Consider the following 12,432-nt stretch of genomic DNA (forward strand, 5'->3'; position numbering starts at 1 on the left):
ATGACTTTTTACTCTCTCTGCAAATGAGTTCTGTTGAGGATATGTTTTTGGAGGCATAATTTTGGAAAGCATATATCCATAAGGAATTTTTTAGACGTGTATTTTTACTTCAGTTTTTAAGTGTTTATTTTGTGATGCCCAGTATGAAAAATTTTGGGTTTAATGCACAGTTTGTTGTAGCTTGTGGCCTTCAATAAAGATCAAATATTTTTTTTAGAAATAATATAGTAATAGAAAGAGGGCTGGAGCAGAGTAACCTGTTCATGCTACTTCTATGAGTGGTGGTGGGTTGTTTTTTTTTTTTTGCTTGGGAATACATCATTGAAGACATTTAAAGTAAACCAGAATTTAAACTAACTTTCTCCTGATCGAACAATTTCCATTAGGTCGCTGATCAGAGCTGAACATCAATGATGGACTTCATTGCTTGTTAGTTTTGGAGTGCTCGAGTTTGTTCAAATCTTTGCAACCCATGCTGTTTGAGATTTACCTTGATTCTCTAGTGCTATCTAGTGGCTAGTACTGAAAATGATCAATGCATAGAAATGCAGCTACAAAACAGTCTGCATCTATGGACAAACCTAGGTCCCTTTTCCATAGCTAGTCTGACTTCAAGGGGTGTGTGTGTGTGGCTGGGTACTAAAGACAAATAGAGTCTCCCACACAGCTTCAGCACCCCAAGCTTCCAGTCTAAGTGCCCAAGCTGAACCCAGCAGCTGACTGCATAAACATTTTTCTTGGTCTTGAAAAACCAAAGCAACACCCATGCAGGCAGTGTTACCTTTGTTGGTGGTGGCCTATTTGTACCTAAATGGGTGAGGACTTCACCTCTCCTGTTCCCATTCACTTTTGAACTGGAAATTCACACTAGGGCAGTTCCAGCCAGCTTTCACTACAGAGAAGAGCAAACAGGCAAATGCCTCTGTCTCCTTGCCGCCTGTCACCCAATATTATTTTTTTTTGTTCATCTTCTCCTTGACATTGAGAGAGAAACCAATTTAATTCCAGGTTGCTGCTTCTAGGCTTGGTGAAAGAGGTTTGCTAGCTTTGTTAACAGGTTTAAGCTCAAGTCTGAGTGTCAATAATACATACAGGTGCATGTGTTCTATCAGCTGGGTAAAACTGAGTACAGTTCCTATATATAAAAGAAGCAGTCCTATGAATGTGAGATCTTTGACATGGGCCTAAACAAAAAGCTCTGAACAGTAAGGAAGTCTGAATTGCATTCATATTTCATGAGGCACTCTTAGTCCCACAAGGACTGCATCATTATCCTAGTCCCAAACATTTCTCAACTTCAAATAGGATTTCATTGCCCTGAAAACACAAACTGGAAGGTACTTCATTCTTAAACATATCAGGCTTATAAAAGAGATGTATGCTCACATTAGGAAAAGATTTATCAGGAATCATGATAATCACAGTTTAAGGGAGTTGAAACAGATAATCCCTCTGCTGCAGTTTTTCCTGACATTAAAATACATCAAATATTCACTCCCTTTTTTAAAAATCCTTTGAGACCTATGGATAAAGAAGGATTAGAGTGCTTGTTTTAATTTCTTCCATAAAAAAAAATACCATGCCTGGAAGGAAGTATCTACAGGCTAACAGTTTATACTTACACAGTACTATTCCCCAAACTACACATATATATGCATATATACACACACAAGAACACAAAAACTTTGACATCCTCCCCTCACACATAATACCCTCCCCCAACACACACATAAATTTAAAGAAATGGGAGCAAGGGTAGAGCAGACAGGAATGGTTTGGCAGCTGGCAAAATAAATCGGTCTGAAGAGTCTCTGACTTCTGAGGGTGGAAAGAACAGGATACCATATGATTGCAAAGAGTAAACTGTAAATGAGTTATTTCTACCAAATGCTAATAATCCATAAATATGCACTTAAGACAAAGGTACAGTTATATTTTTATTTCCAGCTCTAGTGACTGCAATAGGAAAAGTAAAGGCCTTTTTCCAGAGGGAGACTATATACACAGAATTCTGATGGTCAGCTGCCATTTGACACAAACAAAAGCCAAGTTGTACCTAGGGAGGTCAGGCACAGACCAAAAACAGAGCGTGCTTAGTATAATGGGAAAGTCAGCTCAGTCCACAAGGCTCCCACCTTGTCTCAAGCAATTTTCTTTCCTGGCCAGGACAGACTAATACTTCTTGCAAAGACTTTGTTAGACATGTAATTTAACGCAAAGGCAATCACTGCTGTTGTTCAGTGTTGTGAAAGGGGTTGTAAAAACTTCGCCAGAAGACTTGCATCCACAAACATTTTTGTAAAGTAATTAACACATACATCTGATTAGAAAACCTCTGATTCTACATTAACAACAAATCTGAGTGGATTACTTCTCCTTATGTATATGCTTAAAAAGGGAAGTTACAATAGAACTGGAGTTAAACGTAGAACAAATGCAGGGCCTCTGCATAATCTTTAAATTAAAGCCAAGACATTCAAGACTAGATTTTAAAAAGGCCCCACAACCAAAGAACCGAAAAAGCCTTGACTTCTAGGACTGCAAGTCAAGTTTGTCAGATTTATGGTACTCACCTGTATGCGAACTGAGGAGAGCCAAGCATGCACTAATCCAATCAGGGAGTGACCCTGGAGCCTGCTATGCCCAGGGGTGGGCTTCTAGCCACCACATCTCTCAGAGACTAAGTCCATCAGGAACAGAATCATATTTTGTCTGCAGGGGACCTAAACCTCAGAATTTCTCATACAGAGAGAAAACTGCAGTTACTCTGTCAAAATGCTGCTAAACCTTATTTTCCATTAAAGCATGACTTGCAAGAGAAAGCCTTCTCTTTAGAGGAACTTCTCCAGGACACAGGAATTCAAGCAGTTAACATCTAGGTGCATGCAAAAAGCAGGAGCTGCAGATGCAGCTGGTATTATCCAGCATTTAAGATCACCATGAAACAACAAAAAATCACTACATTAAATGTGTCACTTGTCCCATTTAAATCCAACTACCAACATAAAGTCTCCGGCCCAGATACTAGGTTTGGAGTTGCTTGGATTTCCCAAGAGAATTCTAATGTTAAGAGTGACATTTTCCTTTGCTACTTGTATTTGTATGTATTCAGCAAAACCAAGAAAAATGACATAGTTGAAACAATAACTGAGCAATTTTTTTTTTATTCCAAGAGTATCAGAAGAGTAACAACTTATTAGCTCTTTGCAGACACTTTACACTTGGGAGAAAACATAAAATCTGGGAAAAAGAGTTGGTGTGGACTTACTAAAAAAGCAAGACAAAAATATGAACACTATCACTTGTAACCTTTTTCTGGTCTTAGTGACAGTAACAAAGGTTAATGCTTTCCCCATATGACAATCTTTATTATCACCTGAGCTCAGTGGTTCCTGTCACAAACAGGAATTTCAGTGAACATTTGCTGCTTTAACCATTAGGATTATATTCAAGCAACTCATCTGCAACACTGACCTTTCTACTCCCAACAGACATATTCACATTTAGCACTGAGTAATGAATTTTTTTTTTTCAAGCCAAAACAAAGTATATATGTCTTTGACAGTTTTAGACAAAAAATCTCCCAAACCAGAGAATAACTAATTTCCTTCACTCCCAAGGTGCTGCTCCCATTGTTTTTTGTAAAATCCCCAATAATGTGAAAGTCTGAAGTGCTGGATGCCGTGGCTATGGCACTCCTATGATGAGAAGGTACTTGAAAGTACTTCTTGAAAGCCTGCAAAGACCTTTAATATGCCTCAGCCTAAGCACTCATGTGAGATGCCCAACAAGAAACTCCGGCTCTCTTATCTCCATCTGGTACAGTAGTAGAAACCTGATAAAGCCTCCTGAGAATGTACCCTGCGGTCTCAGTCTTCCTAGTCCTGGTATCGTGCACTCTTCTGTGGCTATGAACAGTGAGCAGCATAAAAAAATGTAATGAAAATACAGCAAACTGTGACACTGTTGCTGACCAGTGCTGAGAGTCTCAAAAGGGTAACCCCCACCCCACAGAAACACTCACTAAGAACATTCACTCCCTTTTAGCTATAATGCCTACCTTGCTCAGTCAAAAGTGTGCTCTTGCTCTCTAACTAAACTGAACTACACTTAACAACGTATAATCTAAACTAATAAACTGCCAAAGGATGAAATACCAGAAAACATTAACAAGTGCTGACAAATTAAAGGTCCCATCTAAGACAAACACCTCTCACTTTTGTCTGTCTATAGGTAAACTGGACATCTAACTGCAAGCACTTAAAAAATCCAATATAGCACTCTCAGCAAAGAACACAGCTAAAATTTATGGTACATAAGTCAAATACTCCTTTTATGTAATAATAATAGTAAAAAATGTTACTACCTACCTATCTGAAAATCAAAAAGATAGACTGACCAGAAAGCAGTATTAAGCAGGTGCTTTAAGGTTCACATAATGAGTAATGCCTTTTTTTTATATCAAATTGTTTTGAATTAATCTTTCACAACAGAATGAACAATGCATGCATGCCATTGTAAAGCAACCAGAAACACACCTGTGACTTTATTTCTTCATCATGACAGTTTGCAATTTATTCCAAATCCTCCATTTAGACACAACAGCAGCAACAAAATATCTCTATGCTACTTCTGTTACAAATATAGATACTATTTAAGGTGACTTTACAAACTATAATGGAGGCATTTCTCACTCTAACCAAGGAATAAGTATAGAAGAGCAATTCAGTAATAACAGCATCTAGTAATGACCATCTGTTTTCTTTTGTCTTAGCCTGCCACATTGTTATCTTCTAGAACAGTTAAAAAGACAAACACAGTGTGTTTTTTTAGTAAATTCAGTTAGATGAAACTATGAATTTGTTAGTAATATTTCATAGACATTCCTAATACTGTTCTGGTGTCCCACTAAAAAAAATGTTATTCTTTTGTACCTTCTCCTAATAACAGCCTGACCATTGCCTGCATTTTCAGTTCAAATTTCTCTTAAATGACAACTGACATGGTGGCCTTCTTGCTACAATTGTTTTTCCTAACTAACACAAGGGGTCTTGCTGCTAATTAGCATGCTAATTAGCTAGGTATCTTTCTCCCTCAAAAGACTTGGTAAAGTTTTCCTGCAGGAAGGTGAATCACAGGCAAGGTGTGTTTTATCTGCCAGATTCCTAAGAGCCACTTCGAAGAAGCAGAGGCAAAGGCAGGCTACAATCAGCTGAGGGTTTCAGTGGGTGCATTTTTTGGATAAAGTTTTAGTGAGGATCCCAACTTATAAAACTGAGGTTGTTGATAAATTTACAGACCACACTGCTGCCCAAAGAATAGCTCCATGGTTGCATTGTACTTACTAGTCACTGTATTTTATTTGTGCCTCTAAAATTAAAAGCCCCAAAACAATACTTGTGGCCCTCAAATCTCTTCTGCTTAATCACAGAATCACAGAATGTTCAGGGTTGGAAGTCTTAGTCCAACCCCCTTCTAAAGCAGGTTCACCTACAGCAGGTTGCACAGTCACATCCAGGTGGGTTTTGAATGTCTCCAAAGAAGGAGACCCCACAGCCTCTCTGGGCAGCCTGTTCCAGTGCTGTTACTCTCAAAGTAAAAAGGTTTTTCATTCAGGTGGAACTTCCTGTGTTACAGTTTGTGCTTGTTGCTTCACACTACTGAAAAGAGCCTGGTTGCATCCTCTTGCCACATCATCTAGCCCTTAAGATATCTGCATACCTTAATGCTGATGCAGAAAGACCTTAACTGCTGTCTTCCTATGCAACTGCACTGGGACATTTTTTCATCCTTTCACCCACCTCAGCTCCTGGTTTCAGTCCTCCTCAGTCCAAGAAGGACTCTACCTTTGCGGCTACTGGTAATGGCAGCAACACTGTAACATCACCTTCCACCTTGGCTTAACCAGTATCCACAAGTGTCTGTCTGCAGCTAAGTAAACCTGCCCTGAGCAGTTTGTAGCTCTGATGCAAGCAGTTCACAGAAACGTCTGCACTGAGCCTGTAGTTAATCTTGCACATGGGAGGAGGACAGCCTTCGCTTACACACGTCATGTCAGGAAGGTTGCTTTCACACCCATACAGGCTACAAAACAGTAGTACTATGTAAGTCTAGTTCTTCTAATACTGCAGTTGCTGGGCTCTCTCATTCACCAGGAGTAGTTTGCGCTAGCAAACGGATTTTGCCCTAAGCCCTGAGCACAAGTCCTCTCCTTTCAAAACAAACACACACACACACCCATTCACACACACCCACTCGCCCACCCACACCCACACCCCTTGCCGCAAAAAAACCACCCCCAACCAAACCCTCAAACCTAAGCCAAACTAAACCACAGTTTTCTCTTTTTGGATATACCATGACTTAGGAAATACAAACACACAAACAGACAAGCAAAAAATGCTACCCAAGTTGCCCACCTAGCTCCTTCTACTTGGCCATTGTGAAATAATACAAAAAACCATCTGAGTTCGTTAATCATCTGCCTCCAAATTACACACTTTACCTTCTTTTCCCAAAATTCCTTATTTTGTTAATACTTTATTATTTCTTCAATAACCTTATTTCTGTTTTCTGACTACTGCTGCCCATGGCAGCCCCTTGTTGACTTGGTGACTTTACCATTTTTCCAACATACTTCAAATATCCAAAGTCTCTTAGCAAAACATTCCAGTTTTGTGGCATGGTTATGAATTCAAACATTCCTTTTTCGTTTTGGTGGCTTACAAGCATTCATTATAATACTAATAGGAAAAATATCCATGTCTTTCCATAGCTGACAAAACTCCATCCCAGTGGTTTGACAGTAAAAGAAATACTTCTATTGTATATAAAAATATGGTCAAACATTATTTTTCTTCAGTGTTGTGTAACGCAATCCTGTCAAGCTGGAAGCGCAAGAAGGCTATACAAACACTTCCATTCTCTTTGCTATGCGGAATGTAAATAACATAGTCTTACTGACCCTACTCCTTTGGGCACCCAGTTCATGACAAAACAGTCAAAGTGACTGTTCCTTTTGTCCTTTTCAGAATAGCCACCGCTTCCTCATGGGTCACCCCTTCTAAACTCTGCCCATTCACAGCAATGATTTGATCCCCCCTCTTCAGGCGTCCATCTTCTGCTGCTGCACCCTGAAATGATACAACATGTAACTGCAGACTCATGCATTTCTTCTCCCTGCCCCACTGTTCTTATGGTCTGAATAAGATTGGTTCAGTGCACAAAACCCCTTATATTTTTTAATTTTCAATGATTCAAATACAGTCAATTTTAGTAGTCTGCTAGTGTCGCAGTATGCCCTGCTCTGTCTACATTTCACAACATGTAGAAATCAGATCTACAGGACTTTTACGTTCTCTTAACCCTGTTCGTCCAGCTAGTGTAATATTTTAACTCTGCTATCACAGAAGTCAGATTTTCAAGATCTGAAGAAGTTTTCAGCAACTGGTATAAGAAATTCAGCAATCAAAACCCAGGTTTGTACTTGGATTTACCATAAAACTTTATGATTCTTGATTCCACTTTTCTCTGACTCTGGGCTGTTTCTTAGGACAGCCCAAACTATCAAATCCAGGTCAGTACCTGAACTTCTCCAAACATCCAGACTGAGTTCAATTATTTTATCTTGGTCTACCTTTCAAGCCCTCAGTCACAGTAAGTAAAACAGTCCCTTCTACTACCTGAGGAAAATACACTCTGAATGTAAGGCAAGGGGACTGTTTTTCTATGTATGTGCACAATTCCCATTTCGACAGTTTAAGAAGAATGTGCCATAGGCAGGGTCATACACGTTTGGAAATTCTGAATCTTCCCAACACCTAAAACCTTCAAATGCTGCAAGCACATTTTGACCAGCCCTTGCACTAAGGAAGAAAAGCTGTGAGAAACTGTTAACAAACCTTCAGTTTCAAACTCAGGCCATGATTTGAGATAGTGGCTGCTGTGATCTAACTCATTAATGGACTGACTGAACAAATTAACACTTACCTTTGCAAACACCGTCTTCACATAAATGGGTAAGTCTCCATGGGGACTGCCATAACCACCCACAATACTAAAACCTAGGCCATCTGGTCCTCTATCCAGAGTAATGGTCTTGTACTGAGGAGGTCTAAGAAAAAGGAAAAAAGGGTATTGAGATTCTGAACTTACAATTTAACATGTAGAATATTCAACAAAAAGCATTCTTCCTTTCAAGCTAAGTAGCACGTTCCCTTTCCACTATAACACCAATGCTTTTATTATAATGAACTTGCTATTTGAGTTTATGTAAAACACTGTAGCAGTTTCATGCCCTCTTTACTACTTAAAGGTAGTTAGTTCAAACACCTCTTCCACCCATCTCGGGTCATAGTTACAGCTGCAGTGTCCCACTAACAGTGCTTATGTCCCACTTACAGTGCTTAATATTGCTCTAGCAAAATAGAGATGCAATACCAGTATCAAATCTTCACAACAAACATTTACTGTAAAAATCCTGTAACCCATCACACCTCCTAAAAGAAATCTAAAATTAGCCCCAATAGTTTACGTTGTACGGTTTAATTGCTTCATTTATAGGTATATTTCCCCACATATACTTTGACTGTAAGAAATTTTGAAGCTCTATCTTTCAAAGTAGACCTCTGTGGCTGGAGAACCCCACCCCTTCTTTCCCTGTTCCTAGAAGAATGTCTTGGATTCATGACACAGTTTAAGGCAAAACTTGCTTACACAGTTGTACCTTGCAGTATACTAGCAGCAGTATACTTTGTACACCAGAAAAGTTTGATGCTCCCGATAGCCCAGTGCTAGAAAGGACGTTACGGAAACACAGGTACCTCTGTGGAAAGGGCCTTGCTGTCTAATTCTGACAAAAGACATGTTGGGTCTATCAATTAACCCCAGCTACAAAGGCACAGTGAAACAAAGGTGGCTTATACTTACAAAGAAGAAATGAAATGATATTATAATTCTACAGAGGGCCAAAATAAAGCAGCACAGAAAATCACATCATGAAAAATGCAGAAAAGGACCTATGGCCTCCAAGTCTGATGTATACCAAATGTGTAAGTCATGATTAAGTCAAACAATTTGTACATTATTTGCTAGAATTTTTAAGTATTTTAGGTTGAGTTCCACCTAAAATAACAGGCTACAGAGGTTGTATATTCTGCAGTTACTGACCCTAAATCATCCTGAAAAATGCCAGTTGAAGTTAGTCCCACAAAGGAAAGATTGGACGTAGGTGGATCCTGCTGCTGACCAGTTATGACAGTCACTTCTCCTCCAGCTACAACCTAGGAATAGGGTTTTTAAACAGTATAATGAGAATGCTGACACTAAAATAATTCATTGTAGCAGCTGGCAAAATAGTATTCAGAAAATATTCCCAATGTCACTGAAGATTTTTTTACCTGCAACTCAATAGTGCCTGAAGCATTTTTTAGGAGACTAACAGCTTGGGAGTGAGTCATGCCCTCAGTAGATGTTCCACAGATGCTAACAATCCTGTCTCCAACCTGCGAAAGAAAACATAGAAAACCATACAATCATAGAATGATTCTATGAATGCAAATCATCTTTGAACTACACAATGACCCTATAACAAAGGCAGAAAATTCTACATCACAATTTGCAAATTACACAGCAAATTTAATATACTAAACTGCAAGTTTAGTATATTCAGTGTAAAAAAAGTAATGATGCTTTACAGAATTGATCCTAATACTCTAGAAGACACAGCATGTGAGAAATGCATTTTGCATGTCACCTGAAGATAGGGCAGACTGAAGCAGTAAATTATCATCAGAGATTGTATGTTTGAATTAATCCTGAAATAACACTGTTCATTTTCCAAGGCTCACGAGTCAAATTCAACCACCTTTGGTAAAGACTGGATACAGTACACATGTAAGTGTAGGTAAGACCTCCCACTGTAACTCAGAACTTAAAAAGCACTGTCTCTATCCTAAGACAGGTAAATAAGAAAACATAAGAGACAGACTGCACAGACACGGTTGCAGGAATAACCACCATGTTCACCAGTGGAGCTCACACAGAATCCATCATTCTTAACCACTCTCTCTGCTTTTAACTTTCACAAACTAACTGACTACCTCTGTGATCCAAGACTGCTTTATGACTTCCTTCCCAAAGTTAGTATCTTTGCGTAATTACCTTTTACCATGCTACCAATCTGAGTTAGTTTCATCAATCCAAACAGCAAAAATTCTTGTCACAGCCAGAAGCACTTATGACTGTATCATTAAACTGCTAATTAATTGCCTACCTAGAGTAATTAATGTGCATTAACCATGCAATCTTTACGACCTTCTTATCAATTAACTTACTCTCAGTTTCTGAGTCTGAGCTGCAACTCCATTTGGATGCATCATGGCAATAAATATAGGTACATCTCCAAGAGGACTTCCTACACCTCCAGCAATGCTCACTCCTAGTGAATCTGCAGGGCCCTGTTATTGTCATGAAAAAAGATTAGACTTTTCTGGAAAGAAAAACACATACAGAGAACTGTAGACTTATATCAAAGAACTACTAAAGCCCCTGTCTTAGAAAAATCAGAATTCCTAGGTTTCAAGTCATTTTTTAAGCCAACACACTTTGCATCATTTCAGGAAAGTGAAGAGAGCACAGTATATATGATTCTTCCTATCAGTGGTAAGTGACAGTTCACTGACTTAGTTGTATGCTTTATCTTAAACAATAATTAAACACTTACAGAATTTAGTGTTAGACCCTTAATATCAGCACAGAAAGTCTGGGCAAGGAAAACTGGAGTGAAGCGATTGCCTGTCCTTAATACTGTTTGTATCAATCTCCTATTATGAACCTCCCAGAGAGCAGAATTAATCTTTATGCTCCCCCTAGTGTCCTACTCTTGAAGAAAAACTAGCTGTTCACTACTGCACAACACCCTACTATCTAACTGCAAAAACTGCTATTGTAAACTGGTATTTGCAGATTCTACTGTAAACAAAGAATATCTAAACCCTATCCATGCAATCAAGTGAACTAGATGCCACGCAAAGTAAAAAAAAACAACCAAAAAAAACAAGTATTCTGGATAATCAGCAGTCTGTTGACTCACATCTCATGCCCTCCTATAAATACGGAAGTCAAATGAATTTCACAGTTGAAAACCTAGCAGCATGTACAAGCCTACCCCTTAAAAATATGAAATACCCATCAATGGGTTTGCAACTCTGGTACAGTTCCTCTGAGTTCACCAGAACAGAGTAGGAATTTAAGTGAGTCTGACAACAGTAAAAGTAGGACCCATTATCTCTCACTAATCCTGTCTCCTTTTGCTTTCAAAACAGGTCACAAAATGTGATAGCATAAATCACACTGATTTTACATAAAAATAGTCAGTGATGATCATACCGTCTCGACCTGAAAAGACAGACAAATTAACTGATTATTGCCAATGATTAACAGGGCCAAATTTCTTCCTTTCTGTAAACACACCTATTCACAACATCTACAAAGCCTCTTCCTGACACATAGCACTTCATGTGTAACTTACCTTTTTTATTTCAACTGTTCTCAGTCCCTGTATTTCAGAAGCTGCTGTCGAATGAATTAGAAAAAAGAAAGTTAAACTAGCATTTTTAGGAAACTTTTCCATTAAAAGTTATCCAAACCACTATGATAACTCTCTCTGGTGGCTTATTACAGACATACATTTTAAGCAGATTTTGAAAGTGGTTGTCATTAAATTAATAGGATTGAAATACTTCTAGAATGGGTGGAAAAGTCATTCATTCACTCCATGTAAATAACTTTTGGAATAAGACCGCTAAGCATACTCAAATACAATAGAGAAAGTTATTATTTGCTATTAATACCTTGGTCAGAAGTAACTTTGTTCTACATTTGAGCATGACACAGCTTTTTCACATCTATTTTAACTACACAGTACCTGAATGAGACAGCTTGACTGAAGGTGTATTTAGATTAAATAAAAAATTATGGCTCAGCTTAGATTCTCAAAATCTAAACTGCTAGTATAACAAGCTGCTGGTTTCTTTTACAAAAAGCTATTTGAAGATATATGACGTACTGTACAATAACCACCCCTGCAGCGTTTTAATGACTAAGGAATCACTTTCACACCTACGGTACATAATGACAACATTTTATAGAAAGTGAAAGATCTCAGCTACCAGTTCACATGTATAAAATACGAAAGCACCAAAGAAATCTTACTGGTATTCTTCTTTAGACCACTTTCAAAGACTTCAGGTGCACTGGACCCAGAAACCGGGAAACTGAATGATGAGAGACTGCCGCTTCCTTCACTGACCTAAATAGTGTTAGACTGGGTTTAGAGAGCAGCTTCAGGCACCCAATTGATAAGTAAAACTGTAACTCACTGTAATCAGCAAATTCTGACATATTTTACTTTTTCTGTGCCCAGTTAAAACT

The 12,432-nt window shown here is 38.5% G+C and overlaps 1 protein-coding gene across 20 annotated transcripts in view; it reads right to left on the minus strand.

Annotated features, from left to right (window-relative positions):
* Nucleotides 1–3,132: 3,132 nt before the first annotated feature.
* MPDZ (multiple PDZ domain crumbs cell polarity complex component) overlaps nt 3,133–12,432 on the minus strand; it is a 99,259-nt gene continuing 89,959 nt past the window's right edge. For 19 of the 20 annotated variants that reach the window (XM_027807893.2, XM_027807888.2, XM_027807887.2 and 16 more), the window contains 7 exons: nt 12,214–12,310; nt 11,531–11,574; nt 10,335–10,457; nt 9,399–9,503; nt 9,169–9,281; nt 7,990–8,113; nt 3,133–7,133 (listed from right to left, as the gene is read on the minus strand). In XM_027807893.2, coding sequence (XP_027663694.1) covers nt 6,987–7,133; nt 7,990–8,113; nt 9,169–9,281; nt 9,399–9,503; nt 10,335–10,457; nt 11,531–11,574; nt 12,214–12,310 — 753 coding nt within the window. In that variant the 3' untranslated portion in view covers nt 3,133–6,986. The remainder of the gene's footprint in view (nt 7,134–7,989; nt 8,114–9,168; nt 9,282–9,398; nt 9,504–10,334; nt 10,458–11,530; nt 11,575–12,213; nt 12,311–12,432) is intronic. The other variant, XM_027807889.2, reaches the window with a different exon arrangement.

This window comes from Falco cherrug, chromosome Z (assembly GCF_023634085.1).
Source record: "Falco cherrug isolate bFalChe1 chromosome Z, bFalChe1.pri, whole genome shotgun sequence".
NCBI lineage: Eukaryota > Metazoa > Chordata > Aves > Falconiformes > Falconidae > Falco > Falco cherrug.